General features: G+C 47.3%; 1 protein-coding gene across 4 annotated transcripts in view; it reads right to left on the reverse strand.

Annotated features, from left to right (window-relative positions):
• Nucleotides 1-22,895, reverse strand: part of RAB11FIP3 (RAB11 family interacting protein 3) — an 86,655-nt gene extending 63,760 nt beyond the window's left edge. For 3 of the 4 annotated variants that reach the window (XM_082644100.1, XM_082644097.1, XM_082644099.1), the window contains exon 1: nt 22,196-22,895. In XM_082644100.1, the coding sequence (XP_082500226.1) occupies nt 22,196-22,762 (567 nt within the window). In that variant the 5' untranslated portion in view covers nt 22,763-22,895. The remainder of the gene's footprint in view (nt 1-22,195) is intronic. The other variant, XM_082644098.1, reaches the window with a different exon arrangement.
• Nucleotides 22,896-23,523: the final 628 nt, after the last annotated feature.

A 23,523-nucleotide genomic window follows, 5' to 3' on the forward strand; every position in this document is an offset into this window, starting at 1 on the left:
CTGGCACTGTGTTCTAACAAGCCATCCAGGCCATCCAATGCCACTGCAGCTTGAGACCCTCTGAGCAGAGGGAGGAGCAGAGGCCTGGCCCCAGAAGGACTTCACAGGACCAGAAAGAACGGGGCTGAAGCAGCCAAAGACCTTGTTTGTTAATATGTAACTCCAGGGGACTCCCTGGTGGCACACTTGTTAAGAATCCATCTGCCAGTGCAGGAGACACGGGTTCAAGCCCTGGTCTGGGAAGATCTCACATGCCGTGGAGCAACTAAGCCCGTGCGCCACAACTACTGAGCCTGCGCTCTAGAGCTTTGAGCCACAACTACTGAGCCTGCGCTCTAGAGCCTTTGAGCCACAGCTACTGAAGCCCGCGCACCTAGAGCCCATGCTCCGCAACAAGAGAAACCACCACAATGAGAAGCCGGCGCACCGCAATGAAGAGTAGCCCCTGCTCACCGCAACTAAAGAAAGCCCGCACACAGCAACGAAGACCCAATGCAGCCAAAAACAAATAAATAAATAAATTTATTTTTTTTAAAAATGTAACTCCAACCACCATCCCCAGAATCCCCGAGACACCCACAAGTGGGAATATTAACCCCACCTCCAAAACACAGTGCCATGTAGGGACCCTCCTATTTCATAGGTTGTGAATCTGAACCTGGTTTCCTCCTTCCTTAAACACACAATCAAAGGGCAGAGTGTGTTATTACATCACAGGAAGAGGGCCCGGGGCCACGAGTGTGTATGGCTCAGGATAGGAGAGAGCAGGGCAGGGCGAAGTGCTCCAGCCCACGCATGGCGCCACCAACTGGGCACGTCCCAGCTCGCAAGAGAGTCTGTGTACAAAATCTCTTTGTAGTGGAAACTACAGAGTATCTGACGTAAGGGATTATTTTATTACCATTACAGGAAATTTCAAATCCATATTTAATTTTTGTGACTTGTCTATCTGTGGGTCTTTAAATAAATAAGCAGCATTTTCTCGGGGAGGGGGTGGATGTGGAGACAGGACACGCCCCACTGTCAACAGCAACTGGGGGAGATTTCATGTCCTAGGATGTACACTTCTGGAACATTTGTTTTTTCAGTAATGGACAAATATGACTTCAGTCATCAGGAACATCAAAGGCTGAAGGAACACGGACCCAAGCTGATCTTCTCAGGTCTCAAGAGGCAGGATGAGGAAGAAGGTGGGTGGGCATGATGGACAGAGCTCGCCTCCCCAGCTGTGCCGCCCAGACTCAGCACACAGCACCTTCAGAAGTGAGTCTGTCTTTCCTTAAGGGATAGAAGGGTCTCACTGTGTCTCTTGAGCAGCTTCATGAGGAAGATGCATCTCCAACTTTCTGAGAAACCGGAGGCAGGACGCTGGGGCAAAGCAAGGGGCTCTCTTCCAGCAAGAGGGCATCCTTCAGGAAGTTAGAGTACCAGTCAGGCCACGGAGCACCCACCATCACCTGTCCTCAGGGGAGAGGGGAAGGAGGGGGAGAAAGGAGCCACCTGGTCCACTTCTCCCTGCACTTCTGGTTTCCACAGAAACCAGTTTCATCCCCAACATGGTATCCCAAGTCTTTTGAGCCACTTAGTAAGTTTTCAATACAAAGAAAAGGAACACAGCGAGGTAAGGTCCAGAAATATTTTAAGCAGTTCTCAACTTTTGAAACTATTTACAAGCTCCCCACATGTAACATTAATAATACAACATAATAACACTTAACACATAACCAGGTAAATGTAACATGGTTTTGGAGCATGACTATACTTAGGAAGTGAAAAGGTTAACACTGAATATGCTACTCATACATACAGAATTGGAAACAGGAGACTCTTAGGAGGCAGAATAAATGTTTTTCACAAAATAGAAATTAATTAAAAATCAACCAAAGGAAAAATAGGGTCTGATCTGTTGAAGGGTCCCAAATAATCAGACACGGCAAAAACAAACACACAGAAACCACAGACAAGAAACAAAGCCTCCCTTTAAAAGAAAAGTATTTACTCTTCCTACCCAATTTCAAACAGCCCCCAAACCATTAATTCCTAGAAGGCAGGAAATGTGTTCCTAATTTCTTTTGGCAACTCCTCCTAAAAGGCCAGCACTAGCTTCCTGCACACCTTTCAGGTAACCACACACCGCCCCAGGGCCCTTGAGCCACAAGCCATAAATATACATGCAGCTTTTTAAAGTTCCTCGAAGGGCTCCCCTGGTGGCGCAGTGGTTGGGATTCCGCCTGCCTCTGCAGGGGACACGGGTTCGTGCCCCGGTCCGGGAAGATCCCACATGCTGTGGAGCAGCTGGGCCCGTGAGCCATGGCCGCTGAGCCTGCGCGTCCGGAGCCTGTGCTCCGCAACGGGAGAGGCCACAACAGTGAGAGGTCCGCGTACCGCAAAAATAAATAAATAAATAAATAAATAAAGTTCCTCTAGGGCGTCCCAAAGGGAATTAAAATCTAGAGAACACGGCTCTGCACACAGTGAGCCCTCAATCACTCAGAGTACCCCCCACCCCATGTCAGCACCACACCTGCCCTATTCACTGCTCACAAGCACCTGTGAACCAGGCACTGCCAGGACCCTCACTTGGACAGAGGCCTGGAGCAGGTGAGTATCTTGCCAGGGCCCCCAGCCTTTGGCCCTCACATCCCCTTCCTCAGCCCCCTCTGCGTTCTCCATCCCCCGGGGGCCTCAACATTCGTGTTTTCCGGAGGCTTCACTGGTGACTCCAGGATGCCATCAGCCACGGCTGGTCACCCACACCACTCCCCCTTGTCCTTGCTGACAGACCCCCCATCCTGTCCGGGTCTTCCTTCCTTTCATCCATGTGTGTCTGCAAATACCTGGGAGGTCCCCCAGGCACGTTCATGGTGGGCAGGTGGGAATGGAGACAGAGATGACAAATAGCAGCCTAAGTAAAACATGGACTTTGCTAGATGGTTTAAGTGCTAAGGGGAAAAGCAAAGTGGGGAAAGGGAACGGAGAATGCTAGAGGCAAGGAATGTCCTGTTAGTGTGGGGGATGCCCAGCAGGCAAGGCTGCCTGGAGCCAGGCCAGCAGAGTGGTCCTGACTGGTCAACCAGTGGTTCTCACACGCCTCACCCTGCAGAGTGAATGCTGTGTCCCTAACAAGCCTCTGGGCCCTGCTGCCAGTCCAGGGACCCTACTTGCAGGGACCAGCACGGGGAGTGCCTACAAGCAAACTGGCCGACAAAGGCTTGTCCCGTGTGAGAGGACACACTTTGTTCATTCTCGGAACCTGGCTGTGTTACATGCTGCTGAGTCCTTCTACATACTGACCTCTCAGATTCTACGTCCAGCCCAGACTGGTCTCTGAGCTCCAGGCCAGAGAGCACTGGACATCCATGGAAATGCCCCCCAGACCCAGGCCTAGGCCCTCCATCCCACCCACACTTATTCGGCCACAGGATGGGACCATTACTGCCCCCCGGGGTCCCTTCTAGCCTCCCCCCACTCCATCCCCTTGAGCACCACCTAGTCCAAGCGGTCACCAGCCTTGGCCGAACCCTTCACCGGCCTCCTGTCAGGTCTCCCCGTCCACCCCTGTCCTCTCCAAACAAACCATCCTCTGGAAGAGTCAGTCTCATTTCCGACCCTTCTCTACGTAAACTCCTTGGTGCCTTCAACCCACCCTGGGACTAAAGACCAAATCCCCTGCTAGGCCTGGCCCAGCACCTCCTCTGCCACCGAGGCTCCTCGTCCCCCTCAAGCGCCCTCTTTCCTCCCACTCAGGCCTCTCCACAGGCTGTGCCTCCACCTGGAGCGCTCTTCCTCTCTACCCTTTGCTTCACTAATTCCGCTCAGCCTCAGTATGCAGGCTCAAGAGTTACCTCAAAAAAAAAAAAAAAAAAAAAAAGGAAGAATAAACAAGAATAAACCGACTTCCCTGAGGGAAACATTCCCAACTAGGCTGGATTCCCTGTTACACAACCTCAAACACTCTGCTTCTCCTGCGCAGCACTTGTATCAGCTTGCAGCTCCTGGGGACGACCTGTCCCACGTCCTAAGGAGGGCAGGAAGCAGGCCAGCCCTCCTCACCACCATGTCCCCATGTCCCCGCACCCACGGCACCGCCTGGATGGGGAAGGTGCTCACAGATGCCACTGCACACAGGTGCTGAGTGAACGAATGACAGGTGCCCGAGCCTGAAGCCACTCCTGGGTCCCTCTGACGGTTTTGTGTCCTTGAACACATATAACATCCACCTTATAGATGGAAAAATAGGGGTCTCAAACATGAAAGAACACTACATCCAGAGGCTACGTGCTACAGCACAAAGGACTCCTAGTGTCCTGGGCTCAGTTCCCTGGCACGTGGGTGCCGGCGCCCTGGGGTCACACTCCCAGCACCGTCCAGGGCTGAGCTCCTGCAAACCGGGAAGAGAAGGACCTGTGGGCGGGGAGCACTGCCTGCAGGTTCTCCAGGGACTGCATTTCAGAGCCAGTAACAGGAAGCCCTCGCTGAGCAGCTGAGATATTTCCAGAAGCACAGCCAAGGGCTTTCTGCCTCCTCTCTTTAGTACCTACTTCGGCTCCCACAGAAAAGCTCTGAAATGCCAAAAAAGCCTGAGTAAACCTCTTCCATATATCTATGACTCCAAGCACAAGGCAATAACCTCCATTTCCCCATCACAAAAATTAGCTCTTGCTTAGAACTTAGGTAAATGAAAAGTGACCCGTGTGGCTGGGGGTACCGCAGCATTACTCCTAGTAGAGAAACACTGGAAAAAAAAAAAATGCTTACCAGTCACAGCACAACAACGTAATGGAATATTCTAAGGTTAAACAACCTAATTTCATGTTTGTGGACTTTGTCAAGATATGAAAACTTTCACACACGTCAAATACAGACGAGAAAGGCTAAGTCAAATCATCTGTTGACCCAGATTTCCCGCAGATAACATTTGGGGGAGAATGGAAAGGGGCAGCAGAGCTTGCATCTGGTCCTGTCCCCCCAGCCAGGGGACAGTGACAAGTCCTGCTCTGCCTGGGTCACAGGATGACGGTGGAGCACACAGAAAAGCCTGCAGGCAGATGCCTAAGCCTGTCTTGACAAATGCATGTCTGGGACGCTGAGGAGAGAGAAGGGCCAAGACGGAGCTAAATGCAGAACACGGGAGCTTCTCTCCACTCCCTCCCAAAGTCCAGGAAAACGCAACTCCAGAGGCAAGGCCCCAAGGTCCCAGAATATGCACAGGAACGGACAAGAAGGAAGTTGATTAGAGCAGAGAACACAGAGATGTAAGCGCACAGAGGGGATGCCAGACGACCCAGCACCGGGCGTCATACCTGAAAAGAAAAGCCTGGTAGAGGGTCTAACAGGGAAGCCCCGGCAGGGAGGCTGACTTAAGAGATGCAACCACAGGTACTCCCAGAGGTGGGAGGTGAGCCCCGCTGGAGCCCAGGGTACAAGTAGAACAGTCAGACCCCGGCAGACAGGCTAGAAAGAACTACTGACAGGTATGCAGAAAACTGAGCAAAGGAAAACGTAATGTGATCACTAACTCCAGGAAAAGCAAAAGGCTGTATTAGAAAGGAAGTGTAATCACAGCACACTAAACGGGTCAGCCATCAAAAATATCTGCAGTCAAAATAAGACAAACTCAGAATGCCTACTCAGCCAAGACTGGGATTAACCGTGTTGAAAGAATGGAGGAGATGGAAGGGAAATATGTGGGTGTACCTTCCACAAGAAAAAGTCAATAGAAAGTACCTAAAATTGGAGGAAAACACTAACAAAGGAAACAGCCAGGAGCCTGGGAGCAGGAGGTGGCAGTCAGGAGAGTTCAGCTACTTTCGGCATATGACATGCGGTATACTATTTGACTTTTTAAACTATACACATGACAAAAAATCAAACGGAAACGTAAAATTAAAATAAGTAGGGACTTCCCTGGTGGCGCAGTGTAGAAAACTCCACGCTCCAATGTACAGGGGCCGGGTTCGACCCCTGGTCGGGGAACTAGATCCCACATGAATGCCACAACTAAGAGTTCGCATACCTGAACTAAGGAGCCCGCCTGCCGCAACTAAGGAGCCCACCCGCACAACCAAGTAAATAAATTAAGAAAAAATAAAATAGGACTTCCCTGGTGGCACAGTGGTTGAGAATCCGCCTGCCAATGCAGGAGACATAGGTTCGAGCCCTGGTCCGGGGAAGATCCCACATGCCACAGAGCAACTAAGCCCATGCACCACAACTACTGAGCCTGTGTTCTAGAGCCCACGAGCCACAACTACCGAGCCTGCGTGCCACAACTACTGAAGCCCACGTGCCTAGAGCCCGTGCTCTGCAATGAGAAGCCATAAGAAGCCAGCCCACCGCAACGAAGAGTAGCTCCCGCTCGCTGCAATTAGAGAAAGCCCGCATGCAGCAATGAAGACCCAACACAGCACAGCCATAAATAAATAAATAAATAAATAAATTTTTAAAAGAAAGAAAGAATATAAAGTAATTACCAAACACACATAGCAAGCTGAAGTGAGAGAGTAGCAGGGACATGGCAGGAAGAATGGGCCAAGGTGGATAGACTTCTCCACCGGGGTCCTGGCTCCTTGTCTGTGCTTTTCTACCAGACAAAGCAGAGAGGGCAGAGGGCAGCCCGGAGGCCTCCTGAGGGGCTGGCAGAGGGGGCCCCAAGTAAACACTGGTGAAATTAATGTCCAGATAAATACAGCAGTAAGGAAAAGAGGGATGTTAAAATATGACTGGGAAGCATGGTCTTTAAAGAGATGCAAACATTTTCAGAACTCTGGGACAGTGGCTCTCCAAACATGACCTCAGGACCAGGGGCAGCAGCATCGCCAGGAACTGTGCCAAGGAAACAGGCCCCACTCAGACCAGATCAATTAGACACTCTGGGGCAGCCCAGCAGCCAGTGTTTACGGGATCTACAGGTGATTCGGATGCGTGTAAACATGTGAGATCAGGCCACAACTCAGCCACTTCAGGAGTGTATGACAGCTGTTCTCAACCAACCAGTGCAGGGACCCCAGGGGACCCTAGTGTCTGAGGAAGGGGGTTCTGCAAGATCAACGCTAGTTCCATAACATCCTAAGATGTCCTTTGCCTTCTTTCATCACACTTTCTCCCGAATGTACCGTGGAGTTTTCCAGAGGCTACATGACACAACAGATCACTTGCAGAAGCAGATATTAAAGAAACCAGCTCTCATCAATCAAGCCAGACATTTAAGACATTTGCCAAAATGTAAGATAATGCCACTTCTCTCACTATTTTAGAAAACAGTTATTTTTCAAAAAAATGCCATTAATGTTAACATGTGATAATTATTTTTTAATGAACTAATAAAAAGATACTTTAGGGACTTCCGTGGTGGTCCAGTGGTTAAGACTCCACGCTCCCAAAGCAGGGGGCACAGGTTCGATCCCTGGTTGGGGAAGTAAGATCCCACATGCCGCACCGCACAGCAAAAAAAAAAAAAAAAAGATACTTTAAATGTTTTTAGTTTTACTTTCTAATACAGCAGAGACCAACAGAAATAACCCACATAAACAAAGCCTCTTTGGTACTCAACGACACTGAACAATGTACAGGGGTATGAGACAAAAAGTTGATGAATCAGTGGTCTAAGGCACTGACAACCTACATACACAAGGAGTCTCCTGCCCATCACCCAAAGGTCACAATATATACTGTACCATCTTTAAAGGCTTTCTACATCACTAGGAGTGACAACAGGATCTTTGTGGCTTAAACCAACCCCACACAAGTCCATTTTGCTGCTCTGTTGATACCTAAAACCCACAGTGAACGAACCTCAGGACCGCAATGTGCAACACCTGCCATACACACTCAAGGCATGTGTATGTACACACTCCACAGCAGCACCCAGCCATTTTCATGACAAAATACAAAGCATAAAATACATGAAGTTGCCCTGAAACAAGAAGTTATTTTTAGGTCCCTAAGCATTTCTAAGGTCCTTTCACATATTTGTTCAAGTATGGGTTCATCCCATTTGAGTACTGTCAGCAGAGAGAGGAAAGGGGCTCTCTCTAAATTCCCTTCTCAGTGAGCCTGTGGGCTGAAGAAGATATTCACGCCCCTTGGGGGAGCAGAATCTCCTGATAAATAAGAATATGGTTTTATCACAAGCTATTCCTAGTTTAAGAGGAGTTTTAATTTCCCATTTCAACCCCTGTGTCAAAGAGAGGGGTCATTGCATACCCTGTGTACTCGATGAACCAACAATGCTAGACGGGGCACTGAGTCAATAAGAAGGAAAACCTGGGGGCATAGCTGTAACATTCCTTTCACTTGTTTGGGAACAAAGGAGTTTTTTGTTTCTTTTTGTTGGCTGTTTTTAAGATTGATAAAAGCCACACAACCTAACATTCCGTACAAGATGTAGTATAGATTACATCAATGAGCTTCCCATATTGTATTTTTCCTTTTATTTTTAAATACGTCAAACTCACTGAAAAAGTTCGAGGAACACAAGAAACACCTACATCCCTCCCCTAGAGTCAGCAATGACTAACATCTTTCCACATTTGCTGTAAGTCTCTTTCCACACACGTGCTTTTCCTGTGGGACTGCTGAAAGTAAACCACAGACGTCCTGATACCTCTCTAACCCTGCCACCATGTATTTCCTAGGAACAAGACCCCCCTACATAATGACAACAGTATTATGACCCACAAGGAATTTAACACTGTTATTATCAAGTGTTCCATCTATACTCAAAATTTCCCAACCATCCCAATAATGGCCTTTGTAGTTTTGTTTTGTTTTCTTTTAATCCAGCATCCAGTCGAGGGCCAGGCCTTGGTGGTCATGATTCTTTAGACTTCTTCAATCTACGTGCCTGACTCTTTTAATGACACTGATATTTTATTTTATGTGGGGTTTTAAAATATTTATTTATTATTTATTCAGGCATCAATTTATTTACTTATTTACTTATTTATTTATGGCTGCACTGGTTTTTGTGCTGTGTGCGGGCTTCTCATTGTGGTGGCTTCTCTTGTTGCAGAGCACGGGCTCTAGGCGCGCAGGCTTCAGTAGTTGTGGCTCACGGGCTCTAGAGCACAGACTCGGTAGATGTGGCATATGCGCCTAGTTGCTCCACGGCATGTGGGATCTTCCCGGACTAGGGATTGAACCCATGTCCCCTGCACTGGCAGGTGGATTCTTAACCTCTGTGCCACCAGGGAAGCCCTGCACCAGGTCTTAGTTGCAGCACTCAGGATCTTTAGTTGCGGCATGCGGACTTCTTAGTGTGGCATATGTGGGATCTAGTTCCCCGACCAGGGATTGAACCTGGGCCTCCTGCATTGGGAGCGCAGAGTCTTATCCACTGGACCACAGGGGAAGTCCCACAACACTCATATTTGAGGAGTCCAAGCAGCTGTCCTGTAGATGCCCTACAGCATGTGTCTGATTTTTTTCTCATTACTTGACTCAGGTCAAACATTTTTGGCAAGAATGTTGTCCCTCCCACTGCATCCCATGGAGGGGCATAGTCTGTCCACTACTGGGGAGTCTGAGTTTGATCACGTGCTCAAGGCGGAATCCACCAGATTTCTCCAACGTAAAGAGAGCTTTTCCCTTTGTCATCAATCATCACTGGAAAGACACTTTTGACTGTGTGAGTATCCTGCCGGCCCTGCTGCCAACAAAGTGTTTAAACCACGTTTTTTGACAACCACTGATGATCCTTGCCTGAATCAATTATTACCTTGGTGGTTGCAAAATACTGATTGTCTAAATCTTTCCGACTTTCTACCTTAACTGGCATTTGTCTATAAGAAGCCCCATGCACCCCCTTTGGAGTATCACTATGAGTGATTTTTATTCTCTGTGCCATGGACTTTTTAAATTCAACGTATCCATGATTGTTATTCTTTTTTGTGCTCAAAATGCCCCAGATTTGTCCATTAGGAACCCATTCAAGCTGCTCTTTTTTCTGACATGTCCCCATCAATTTTTGAACACTTCCTTGCTTTCTGGTACAAGATAATCCAGGCTCACATTGAATTTTCCCTGCCCAGAACCTGGAATACATCATTTCTCTAAGGATCCCTGATCCCTTTAGTGGAAAATGGTATTTGGCAACCAAGATCTGGGGACTAGGTGTACTCAGTGCTACTGGGGTATCATTGCCCCTAGACCCTCTCAGAAAACAGGGTTAGGAATGTTTGTTAATCATGTATTCATACTCATACCTCCGATTTAAATCACCAGACAGCAGGGTCCTTCCTCACCTCTTCTTCATATTTCATCTCTTTCCTCCCAGAGAACCCTGGTTCCCAACACCAGTACATGTGCTCATTTTATCCTAAAATATGGCCAAAGTCACCTCAGAACTACTACTCTGATCTATCAACAACAAACCTACTCTGTAGTATATTTCTCTGTAGTTCTTTTTTTCTTCTTAATATATCCCACTAAAGGAATACAGAGTGCTGTGTGTGTGACTGAAATTACTCTTTCTTATGTGGTTATGTTATTAATTCAATATACTTCTAGGTTCACCTGTTTCTATTTGAATTCAATATTAGTCTTTTTTTCTATCATTGTTGTTTTACTTTTTGAACCATGCAGAATATCTGCATGGTTCAAAAAGTCAAAATTACATAAAAAGGCATACTTGGATAAGTTTCACTCCCATCCAGATCCCTTACCCCTTGCCCTCACCTACTTGGATAAGTTATTTTAATTAATTTCTAGTCTATCCTTCCTATGTTTTTTTTTGCAAAGAGAAGCAAATATATATAGTCAAAAATTTTTTCTATTGAAGTATACTTGACTTACAATATACACATATTCTTACTTCCTCTTTTTTTTTTCTTTTTGCGGTATGCGGGCCTCTCACTGTTGTGGCCTCTCCCGTTGCGGAGCACAGGCTCCGGACGCGCAGGCCCAGCGGCCATGGCTCACGGGCCCAGCCGCTCCGCGGCATATGGGATCCTCCCAGACCGGGGCACGAACCCGTATCCCCTGCATCGGCAGGCGGACTCTCAACCACTGCGCCACCAGGGAGGCCCTTCCTCTTCTTTCTTATTTCACATTCTTTCTCCCTTCTTTTCTTTTCAGTCAGGCCCTGTCCCGGAGCCTCTGACTATGGAAACCTCGGACGGGTTGAGGATCAGACTAGAGGCTGAGAGGGTAGGTGAGGAGAAGAGCCTGCTCTGGGGATCAAAGGGGTCCTTCTTCTTCCTGTCAGTTCCTCCTCCTCTGAACTGAAGGCTGAAGTCCATCACTCAGTGTTCTGGACCTCAGATCTTTTTTTTTTTTTTCTTTTTTAAATTGGGGTAAATTAACCATTTTTAAGTATACAGCTCTGTGGCATTAAGTACATTCACACTGTTGTACAACCATCACGATTATCCATCTCTGGCACTTTTTCATCTTCCTCAACTGAAACTCTACCTATCAAACACTAATCCCCTGCCCCCAGCACCCACCATTCTACTTTCTATCCCCATTGTTTACTCTAGCAGGCCTCCTATAAGCACCCATTCTTTCCTACCGCATAGTATGCATATTAATTTGTATCAATACTTTCTTTTTTCACTTAATACATCTTAGAAATAACTCTACCAGTTCATAGGAATCTTCCTCTTTTATTTTTGCAGCTGCACAGTTCTCAGTTAAGTTGATGTACCTTGGTTCACTCTTCCTGGGTGGACATCTAGGTTGTTTCCACTTTTATATTACAAATAATGCTGCAATGAATAACCCCGTGCATCTGGTGTTTTGCACCTGGGGAGGTACATCCTCAGGGTAAATGACTTTTATGTAGGAAGTGGGACTCTGAAGCTGAGGGTAAATGCACACACAGATACTGCCAAGCTCCCCTCCAAGAGGACTGTACCACCCTGCACTCCCACAGCAATACGAGAGCATGCCTGTTTCCCAAAGCCTCACCAAGAGAATGTGTTCAAGCTTTTATATATATATATACGAAGAGTGAGAAATGCTATCCCAGCAATTTTAATTTGCATTTCTTTTATCATAAGCGAAGCTGAGCATCTTTTCATATATTTAAGGGCCATTTGTGTATCTTCTTCTGTGGAATGTCTTCATATCTTTTGTTCATTTTTCTATCAGCTTTGGTCTCTTTTCCTTTTGACTTTTTTTTTTTTGGCAGTACGCGGTCCTCTCACTGTTGTGGCCTCTCCCGCTGCGGAGCACAGGCTCCGGACACGCAGGCTCAGCGACCATGGTGCATGGTCCCAGCCGCCCCGTGGCATGTGGGATCCCCCCGGACCGGAGCACGAACCCGCGCCCCCTGCATCGGCAGGCGGACTCTCAACAACTGCGGCACCAGGGAAGCCCCTCCTTTTGACTTTTAAGAGTTTTTATATCAGCCTTTTATCTGTGATTCACATGTTTTTAAAAAATCTTATTGAGAGCTCCTACTCCAGGACACTGGGGCCAAAAAGGTGCCCTGGGCTGGCTGTGCTTCCCGCTTCTCCCAGATGAAGACCTGTGCTCCTGTGCGGGCATGGTCAGGAGCTCCAGGATGGACCTGACACAGAGCCAGCCATCAACTCTGGCAGAGCCAGGAGGCCAGCCATCCTCTGCTCAGATCTCTCCCACAACTCACACCTTCAAACCATCCTCATCTGTTCATCAAGTGAGAAAAATATTCTCACTGGTTGAAGTTTTTAAAGGTACTTTAGTAGGCTTTCAAAGGAAATGCTAATCTCTCTAATCAGTGTAAATTTTTATTTACTTTTATTGTGGCTCAAGCAATCTATGAGTAAAATTAAAATTACCATTAAAAAAAATTTTTTTTTGGCTGTGTTGGGTCTTCGTTGCTGCACGCAGGCTTTCTCTAGTTGCGGGGAGTGGGGGCTTCTCTTGTTGCAGAGCACAGGCTTTAATTAAGCATGCGGGCTTCAGTAGTTGTGGCATTCGGGCTCTAGAGCGCAGGCTCAGTAGTTGTGGTGCACGGGCCTAGCTGCTCCGCGGCATGTGGGACCTTCCCGGACCAGGGATCGAACCCGTGTCCCCTGCATTGGCAGGTGGACTCCTATCCATTGCGTCACCAGGGAAGCCCAAAATTACCAATTAACTTGACAAATATATAAACAACAAGGTCCTACTGCATGGCACAGGGAGCTATACTCAATATCCTGTGACAAACCATAATTGAAAAGAATATGAAAAAGAATATAAATATATATACAAAACTGAGTCACTTTGCTGTACAGAAGAAATGAACACATTGTTAATCAACTGTACTTCAATAAAAAAATTTTAATTAAAAAATTCAAAATTAAAATATATATGATTAATCAGTTCACTGGCAGGAAGCTTAATCTAAACAACAAGGTTTATAAAACATCCCTGGATTGCTAGTGACAGTAAAATGCTAAGCCACTGTTCTGTTTACTGATCCAGTGACTTATGGCAATAAAAGGCCTTTACAGTCCTGAACAATGCCTCTGGTCCAAACACATAAACGACCTGCCAACAGACGCAGCCAACAGGTGCCACCACATCATTCATAACTGGAGTTTTAGGCTTTAAGCTGGTTAAACTCGCTTAAAGAAAAATCAGAATAAAGTATGTGAAATAAAAAAGAACAATGGATCATGAAAGCCTCTGACATCCACACCATGGATGAGGTGAGGTTGGGTGAGGTCCCAACACCATGGAGCCCTAGTTCAGAACAGGGATATGAACAGGCAAGCTCACTTCTGACTACAGTAGGACTATTTACCTGTGGGCACAGAAGGCTCTAAAACTTTTGTAAATGCTTTTAAAAATTATCCAACAAAAGAAAAAGCAAAGTAGGTCATTTAACAAACTAGAATTACAGGAGTTTATATATCCTTAAATCCTTCTGAAGACATGCGTCTTTAAAAAATAGTTGGGACTTCAAGAAAATAGCTAAAAATACCTGGGATTTTAGAAATCCCAAATAATAGACATACAGACACTGTATGCAAAAGGACTTAATATGCATCGTGACAGTGCTTCAAGTAATTCACAGCTAATAATACTAAAATGTTATTGGCCCTCTGGTTTGTCTCATATTTAGAGCAGCCATCCAGGACACCTTGCCCACAATATGTCCCTGCTGAAAGGGGGCAGCACCCATTCCAGGCTTGCTGCTCTCAGCCCAAGGTTCCGCTTGCCCAGCAAAAGGATTACAGACAAGGAGCCAGGACAGCTGATCCATCAGCACAGACAGGACACTGGCTCAACATTAGCTCTGGTTTTGAAACTTACGAAAAACACACCACCACAAGATTGTAACCAGAGTAATACCAACTTGCCAAAAACAAGTATTAAATATTTAGACAGAAAAAACAAAATGTACCTACTGAAAAAATTTCTTTTTCTCCCTAACCATGATACTGAATCCATTTATACTAATTGACTAATCTCAAAAGCTTTTGAAACTCCCAATGCAATCAGTGCAATTCTTTTCACCAGGAAGTTCTTACTTATGTTAGATGCTGATGAAAGCTCAATGCCAACCTTCAAGAATTACAGGCATTTTCTCATACGCATTTCTCCAAATATCAATAAAAATTAAAGGGCTTCCCTGGTGGCGCAGTGTTTGGGAGTCCACCTGCCAATGTAGGGGACACGGGTTCGAGCCCTGGTCTGGGAAGATCCCACATGCCGTGGAGCAACTGGGTCCGTGCGCCACAACTACTGAGTCTGCGCACCACAACTACTGAGTCTGCGCTCTCGAGCTCGTGAGCCACAGCTACTGAGGCCCGCGCGCCTAGAGCCCGTGCTCCGCATCAAGAGAAGCCACCGCAACGAGAGGCCTGCGTGCCACAACAGGGAGTGGCCCCCGCTCGCCACAACTAGAGAAAGCCTACGCGCAGCAACGAAGACCCAACTTAGCCAAAAATAAATAAATAAATTTTAAAAATAAAATTAAAATTAAAATTCCATCTTCAATAAGCATCTGGGGCTTCCCTGGTGGCGCAGTGGTTGACAATCTGCCTGCCAATGCAGGGGACATGGGTTCGAGCCCTGGTCTGGGAAGATCCCACATGCCGCGGAGCAACTAGGCCCGTGAGCCACAACTACTGAGCCTGCGCATCTGAAGCCTGTGCTCCGCAATGAGAGGCCGCGACAGTGAGAGGCCCGCGCACTGCGATGAAGAGTAACCCCCGCTCCCCGCAACTAGAGAAAGCCCTCGCACAGAAACGAAGGCCCAACACACCCAAAAATAAATAAATAAAGACATTTAAAAAAAAATAAGCATCTGAACATGCTAATTCAACGTTCTATGCAGTTTTAAAGTTTACTAGAAAATCTGAGTTTCTTTAGATGTATTTTGTATATTGATCTAAATAAAACCTTAACAGAGTCAAAGTAAAACATGTAAATATTTTGTCTTTCGGGTCTATTTACATTTTTTATTTCTAAAGATGACAATGAAAGTTTTTACTAGATTCCTTTTTATACTGTTTGAAATTTATGGTATACGTACAGGCACTACTTTTCAGAATAATTTAAATGAGTAACATAATAGAAAATTTGGCCAATACTTCAAATAAAACCACCCCATTTCCACCACATGCACCCACACAACGAAAAATAATTTTTTAAAATACATTTATTTTATTTATATATTTTTGGCTGCATTGGGTCTTCGTTGCTGTGTGCGGGCTTTCTCTAGTTGCGGCAAGCGGGGGTTACTCTTCATTGTGGTGCACAGGCTTCTCACTGCAGTGGCTTCCCTTGTTGCGGAGCATGGGCTCTAGGCACGCAAGCTTCAGTAGTTGCAGCACATGGGCTTCAGTAGTTGTAGCACACGGGCTCAGTAGTTGTGGCTCACGGGCCCTAGAGCACAGGCTCAATAGTTGTGGCGCACAGGCCTAGTTGCTCCGTAGCATGTGGGATCTTCCCGGACCAGGGCTTGAACCCGTGTCCCCCGCACTGGCAGGCAGATTTGTAACCACTGCACCACCAGGGAAGCCCCCCAAAATAATTTTTAATACTTCCTTCAAGGCTTTTCTTTTCACATGGATAACTTTTACCCAGTTAAAATCGTGGTATACATACAATGAATTTATATACGACTATTCACTTATATCAGAAGTGATAATCTAGGCTACTCTGGAGACTTTGCAATTATCATAAAAGTGCTTTCAATGGCCACCTAAACAGTCTTCAGTGGGTGCCTAACCCTTTTGTCTGATATTTCGATTATAATTAATGTTTAGACCCTGTGCCCAGAATTTAAACGAAATAAGTGTTTGAAAAGGAAGCAACCCCTAACTTGGTGCCCTTTACAATGTGGTCTGTGAAGTCCACGTGGAATTTAATTCTTCCTAAATGTTAGATCCTACACTGGAATAATCCCACATGACTCTGAATCTCCCTGAGGACAAGTAAGCCTTAGGCTTCCATTAAAGTACAGCTGGTCTTCTGTATCTGTGGGTTCCACCTCCACGGATTCAACCAAGGATCAAAAACATTTTGGGGGCTGGGGCTGGGGCTGGGGGGACTTCTCTGGTGGTCCAGGGAAGTTAAGTTAAGACTCCGCACTTCCACTGTAGGGGGTATGGGTTCATCCCTGGTCTGGGAACTAAGATCCCACATGCTGTGCAGAGTGGCCAAAAAAAAAAAAAATGGGGGGAAAGAAATTCCAGAAAGTTCCAAAAAGCAAAACTTGAACCTGCCACCTGCTGTCAACTATTTACATAACATTCACACTGTATTTACAACTGTTTATGTAGCATTTACATTGTATTAAATATTATAAGTAAAACAGAGATGATTTAAAGCATATAGGAGGAAAAAATTATAAAACAAAACAAAACCAAAAAAATCAACAGAGGGCTTCCCTGGTGGCGCAGTGGTTGAGAGTCCGCCTGCCGATGCAGGGGACACGGGTTCGTGCCCCGGCCTGGGAGGATCCCACATGCCGCGGAGCGGCTGGGCCCGTGAGCCATGGCCGTTGGGCCTGCGCGTCCAGAGCCTGTGCTCCGCAGGGGGAGAGGCCACAGCAGTGAGAGGCCCGCCTACCGCAAAAAAAAAAAAAAAAAATCAACAGAACATTGTAAATCAACAATGTTTCAATAAAAAATATTATAGAACAAAAAATAATAAAGTATATGGGAGGATGTGTATAGGTTATATGCAAATATCACACCATTATGTATAAGCAATCCATGGATTTTGGTATCCAAGGTGGGTAAGTCCTGAAACCAATCCTACCCTCCATACAGAGGGACGAATGTATACATCTGAGATCTTCAATTTTAAAAAACAGGTCAAAAAGGAGGTTCAAAACAACAGACATGGAATTATACCATTTTTGGACAATGAAGCATTATTACATATATTTTAATTTACACATTAAATACTTAAATAGTTATCTCTGGATGGTGGATTATAAGTGATTCTTATTTTTATATTTTGCTTACTGGTGTTACTTACTTTTATTTTTTTAAACAATGAACATCTGGGACTTCCCTGGTGGTCCAGTGGCTAAGACTCCATGCTCCCAATGCAGGGGGCCTGGGTTCGATCCCTGGGCAGGGAACTAGATCCCACATGCCGCAACTAACAGTTCGCATGCTGCAACTAAAGATTCTGCACACTGCAACTAAAAGATCCCACATGCCGCAACGAAGGTCCCCCATGCAGCAACTAAGACCAGGAACAGTCAAATAAATAAATAAATAAACATTTAAAAATAATAATAGAAAATAAACAATAAACATCTATAAAAATAATTTAGCTTCTACCCAATATGACCTCAATTGTGTACTTCTAAACAGTTATGTGTGTGTATATAAAAAAGTCTGGAAGGGGGCCTCCCTGGTGGCGCAGTGGTTGAGAGTCCGCCTGCCGATGCAGGGGATACGGGTTCGTGCCCCGGTCTGGGAGGATCCCATATGCCGCGGAGCGGCTGGGCCCGTGAGCCGTGGCCGCTGGGCCTGCGCATCCGGAGCCTGTGCTCCGCAACGGGAGAGGCCACAACAGTGAGAGGCCCGCATACAGCAAAAAAAAAAAAAAAAAAAAGTCTGGAAGGAAATGCACAAGAATGCTAATGCTGTTTTTCTCGTGATAGTGGGATTATTGGTAATTTTTTGTTTTATATTTTATAACACTCTGTATTTTCCAGTTTTTAAAAATAATAAGCATGTGTTACTTTTATACTATGAAAAAGGCATTTTTTAAGACACTAACAAAATTGCCTGGGATCCAAGCACAGAAAGGAACGTCATCTGCCTTTTAGCAATTCCTCCAACACACAGACCCAGACACACACACACCACCAGCTCTCACATGCATCTGCTCCCACACGCACACTCATTCTCTCTCTCACACACACATGCAAACCCAAGACTAGGACAGAAACTGGAAAGGAAACTGAAGCAACTAAAAGGTGTGGCCAAACGTCCCCAGGGAGTTCCAACTGCCCACCAGCAGAGGAATGGAAAGGAATGAAAAGCAGGGAGACCTTCTGTGCATTGACACCTCCTCCAGCAGCCTCCTTTTCCAAGTGCTGAGGAGGATGGACAGGGCCCACAAGGTTACTGAAGGGCATTCACGGCTCCAACGTGCAGGGCTCTCTGGAAAGGACCCGTGACTGTTAAAATGTAAATGCTTAAGTGAGTATTATACTGTGAAAATAATCTTTACAATTCTAATTTATTCCTTTGAAAAATAACACCAAAAGAAATGAATCCTTTCTCACAATACTCTCACAGTTTATTTTACAATTTCTGCTTTATGATAAGTTGGTGATGACTACAAAAGCATCAGTCCTCTCAGTACGAAGGGGTCACATCAACGAGGAATCTTCAGAGACAGTCAAGGCCTTAAAGAAAACCTACTGCAACTTCAGAACTAGTGCCTGGGCACATCTGACTATAAATTCCTAGTCAAGAAAATACAACCAGAAAGCTCCTCTGTAGTCTTCTTTCCCCTTTCAATTCCTGCCAACACTGTGTTCTATTACACCACACCTGATCTATCACCAGATGAGGTAATGAGAGCCAAACACACCATGACATTGCTAAAGAAAGAGGGACACAAAAGCCGCCTGTATTATGAATGGGAACTGCTTCTATTAAAAATTCAGATAATCCACTTAAATAATTTAAAACACTTCCTTCATAAACAGATTACATGAAAGATACTGAAAGTGCTACCTTTGAAAATTTGACGATAATCAAGATAATTGAGTTGCGACCATCAAGGACAGTAATGTGACCGGCCTAAGAGACTCATGAACTCAGTATTTTGAAATCTCAAGGTGGAAAGTACAGCAACTTATGGTCTTTATTGCTGTTACCCAGCTTATCCAAACTGTTCCTACAGTTAAAAAAAATCATAAATGTTTAAAAAAGAATTCTTATCTTTTAGAGATATATACTGAAATATTTATGGGTGAAATGATATGTCAGGTATGTGCTTCAAAAGTAATCTGGGGGTGGGGAGTAGGGAGTTCACAAATGAGCCAAGACTTCGGAAACTGTGCAATGGCTTGGGGGCAGGTAGAGTGTTTCACTAGACTATGCTCTCTACTCTTATGTATGTTCAATACTTTTCATTTTAAAAAATTAAAAATATTTATCATGAGGTAGAATTCTTCACTTTTCTCTAAATTATTTCACTACCAAGGAATATTTCTTCTCTTTGCTCCTCTATAATGTATTCTGACATTGGACTTGGAAAAGCAAGACTGAGTCATAATAAAGGCTAGCAAAGCTTACACAGACACAAAAATTAACCTTTTGCTACACTGTTAATTAGCTGTTCCAAAACAAGAGCTCTCCTCCACCATCCCAGGAAGCCTGTCCAAGTCCGGTACTTAGATCACATCCAACACTGCTTCTTCCTGAGAAGTCTGGGGCAGCAGACAGAAGGGGCAATGCCACAGGAGATCTCCCTCACTTGCCCATCCCCACCAAATCCTGAGTCATCCTGGCCTTACCCCCAAACTTAAAATTCCACCAGGGGCTACCAGAACAAAGAATGTTGACTCATTTCTACTTTGTATTTAGAAAAAGCTCAGCCCCAAATAACAACCCCAATTTTTTCCCACTGTGATCAATAATAATGATACAACAAAAGGTGGTTCTCAAATGAAAATGGTTTTATTAAGTCAATAAGATGAAACTTTGTGGGATTATTTAGGGACACCAAACCTAGGAAGTTGAGAGCCACCTAAACATTATGAGCCCAGAAGACCTAGGTGTAGTCCCTGTTATTGCACTGACAATCTGTGAGGCCTTGGGAAGTAACTTAACCTTTTTGGGCCTCCAGTTTCTTACCTGTAAAGTGGGATGAATCCCTTCTGCCTCCTACCACCTCGGAGAAAGGTTGATGATCCAGTGAAAACATAAATGAGCCTCATATAAGCTATAAGGCACTCTATTAAGGTCAGATTATGGTAAAGAAGAACAAATGTGCCATTTTCCTAACATTCTTGATTGGTGTAATGAGGAAGGGAATGTTTGCAGAGAAGACACATCACACTAATGAGAAACAACCAAGGATACCCAAGGTGCTCTCCAGCCGAGGAGCAAGAAGGAAAAGCATCAAAAAAACTGAGACCAGGACTTCCCTGGTGGCGCAGTGGTTAAGAATCCACCTGCCAATTCAGGGGACACAGGTTCAATCCCTGGTCTGGGAAGATCCACACACTGTGGAGCAACTAACCCTGTGCGCCACAACTACAGAGCCTGTGCTCTAGAGCCCACGAGCCACAACTGCTGAGCCCAAGTGCCACAACTACTGAAGCCCGCGTGCCTAGGCCCCGTGCTCCCCAACAGAGAAGAAACCGCAATGAGAAGCATGCACACTGCAACAAAGAGTAGCCCCCGCTCACCACAACTAGAGAAAGCCCACATGCAGCAACAAAGACCCAACGCAGCCAAAAATAAATAAATAAAATATTTTAAAATTTATTAAAATAAAATTTAAAAAAAACGTAGACCAGCAATCACAATCCATACTAACCATACAGGAAACTGTCAGTCACGTATCTCTCTTTCTGTCCATTACACTGAGATGGAAGACCTGTCCTGAGCAATGTCTTCAACCCAGAGCTAAACAGGAGCTCACAATGACCTAGACGCCAACATTCAGGATGCCCAGAGGGACATGCCCACGCTGAAAACTCAACAAGGAGCCCTGACTCAGGACGACCCAGTTCTTTACATGACAGCTCAATGGACACTGTGAATACTCAGGGGGCACACAGATCCTTTATAAAGGTTCTTAATGTTACGGCAGACACCCTAAATAGCAGGTTGTCCATTTTACCTCTTGGCTTAAACATGCATATGTACCTGAACACCCACTTAACAAATACCCACATGTATGAAAAGTCAATAAAACACAGAAACTAGCAGATCAACCTTCTGTGATTTCCCACTACTAAGTAAACTATTTAACAATGAACACCAGTAACCTATTTGCTGTCTATCTGGGTTAACAGCAGAACATACACAGCCCTGCTGCTGTCTCCACGTGAACTTTCGTAAGTACTGAGATGGGGGAAGGCCTGGATCCTAAGGCCCACCTTCTCCCAGAGCAGCCGCAGCCCTGGGAGCTGCACAGGACTCCTGCCACACTGCCCTGTGCATTCCCGTCACCTGCCCAGCACCTCACCTGTCTTACAAGGGTGGAGATGGCCCTGATGGAATTCTGCTCGAGTTTGTATTCACCACTGTGCTCTTAGGCTCATTCCCCTCCCTACGGGGTTCATCCCTTTCCCCTCCGCACAGAAGGTATGGAAATGATCGTTGTTCACGTTCATTGTCTCCCCAACAACGAATCTACCTAAAACATAAGCCAAACATACACAGTAAAGTAACTGCGCTCAAAATAGATTAACATGATCTTAAGCGTACAAGGGCAGCCTGGCCTTTGCAGACCGAAGAAGTGAATTATTTCAGCCAAACCAGACCTGGGCCCTCAGTTGGGGGAACCGCTGGCACTTCTCCATCCAGGGAGCACTTTTATCCGGCAGCCTAGGGGCATGTCCCCACGCCAGGAGCTCCTCTCAATTTAGGAAAGATCCGCTTGTGTGGCTTGGGATGGCAGGGAAAGAAACTGACATCCCGGGAATAGAACCTCTTTAAAGGGGGAAAAGGTGCTTCAGCGAAATTCAACCAGAGGTGAGAGCAGAAGAAGTGAATCAAAAGAGAACGCGGGACCTGCACTCCGCGAACACCGCGCGGGGCCCGTCTGCCACGCTGCGAGTTACCTGTTCTGCCCCATAGACGGTGGCGAACTGGACGAAGTCTTCGATGCGGACGAAGCCGTCCCCATCCCCGTCCAGGGCATCAAATACGGCTCGGAGGCGGGGGCCGTCCTCCGGACACCCCGCGGGCTCGCCCGTTAGGGGGCGGGTCTGGCTAAAGTCCGAGGGCCGATCCGGGTCCCCAGGACCCAGCTCCAGGGTCGGCTCGCCCACCGCGGGGGACGCAAAGGAAGGAAAGAAGTCGACCTCGCCCCTCAGGTGATGGCTGCGGCTGAAGTCCTGCGCGCAGACAGACGCGCTGTGCGGGGGGCCGTCACCCTCCGGCTCCGTCGTCCAGGAAAAGAACGGGCCGAGTTCCGGCAACGGCGGGTCGGGGTCGGAGTCCCGGCTCGAGCGCTGCGGCCGCCGCTCCCGCCCTGGAGCTTGCCCAGCATCCGCGCCGGCCGCGAGGTCCTGCGGGCCGAGCCCAGGGCGCGGGGCGGGGGCGGCGGGCGCTCCGGACCCACCGGGCTCTGGGTCGGGGCCCGGGCCGCCCGCTGGGGAGGCCGGCCAGCTCGGGTCCATCTTCATGGGCGCGCCCCCAGCCGCGGCGCGGGCCCGCGAGGCCAGTGATGCGGCGGGCGGCGCGGGCGGCAGACAAAGGCGCTCAGGGCGCGGCGGCGGGCGCGGGCATCCCCGCGGCGGCGCGGGCGGGCGCGCGCGGGGCGCCCGGACTGCTCGGGCTGGCGCTCGGGCCCTGCTCCGCCTTCGCCCATCTTCGCGCCGCGCCTCAGCTGTCCTCGGCCCGGCGGCGCGGCGGGCGCGGGCCCATGGCGGCGGCGGGTGGCCGAGGGAAGTCGAGGGGGAGGACGGGGAGAGGACGCCGAGGAGGGGGACGCCGAGGAGGGGACCCTGAGGAGGAGGAGGAAGAAGACCCTGATGAGGAGGACGACGCTGAGGTGGACGCTGAGGGGGACGCAGCCTAGGCGGACGACGAGAAAGCAGCCGAGGTACCGGAGCGCACGCCACCACCCTCGCCCCGCCCTCCGTTCGGTATGACGTCAGCACGTCGCGCCGCACGCTGGCCCCGCCCCTCGCAGCTTTATTATAAAGGCAGGCGCCGGAGCGGCTGCGTGGTCTGGGTTTTTCGATCCTTCGCTGTATGCTGACGTGTGGGAGCAAGAGGTGGGTGTCCTCGGAGGCTGTGGGCCCGGGCGTGACGTCATCGACCCACGCACGGGACGGATGGACTGAGTCCTGCAAGTGTAAAGCGCTCCCACAAATTGATAAGCAACGAACACGATTCTAATGGGGCGGGGGAAGTGCAAGTTGCGCCCTCCGCAGACGCCCGC

The sequence above is a fragment of the Mesoplodon mirus genome, assembly GCF_964341445.2.
Source record: "Mesoplodon mirus genome assembly, chromosome: 15".
NCBI lineage: Eukaryota > Metazoa > Chordata > Mammalia > Artiodactyla > Ziphiidae > Mesoplodon > Mesoplodon mirus.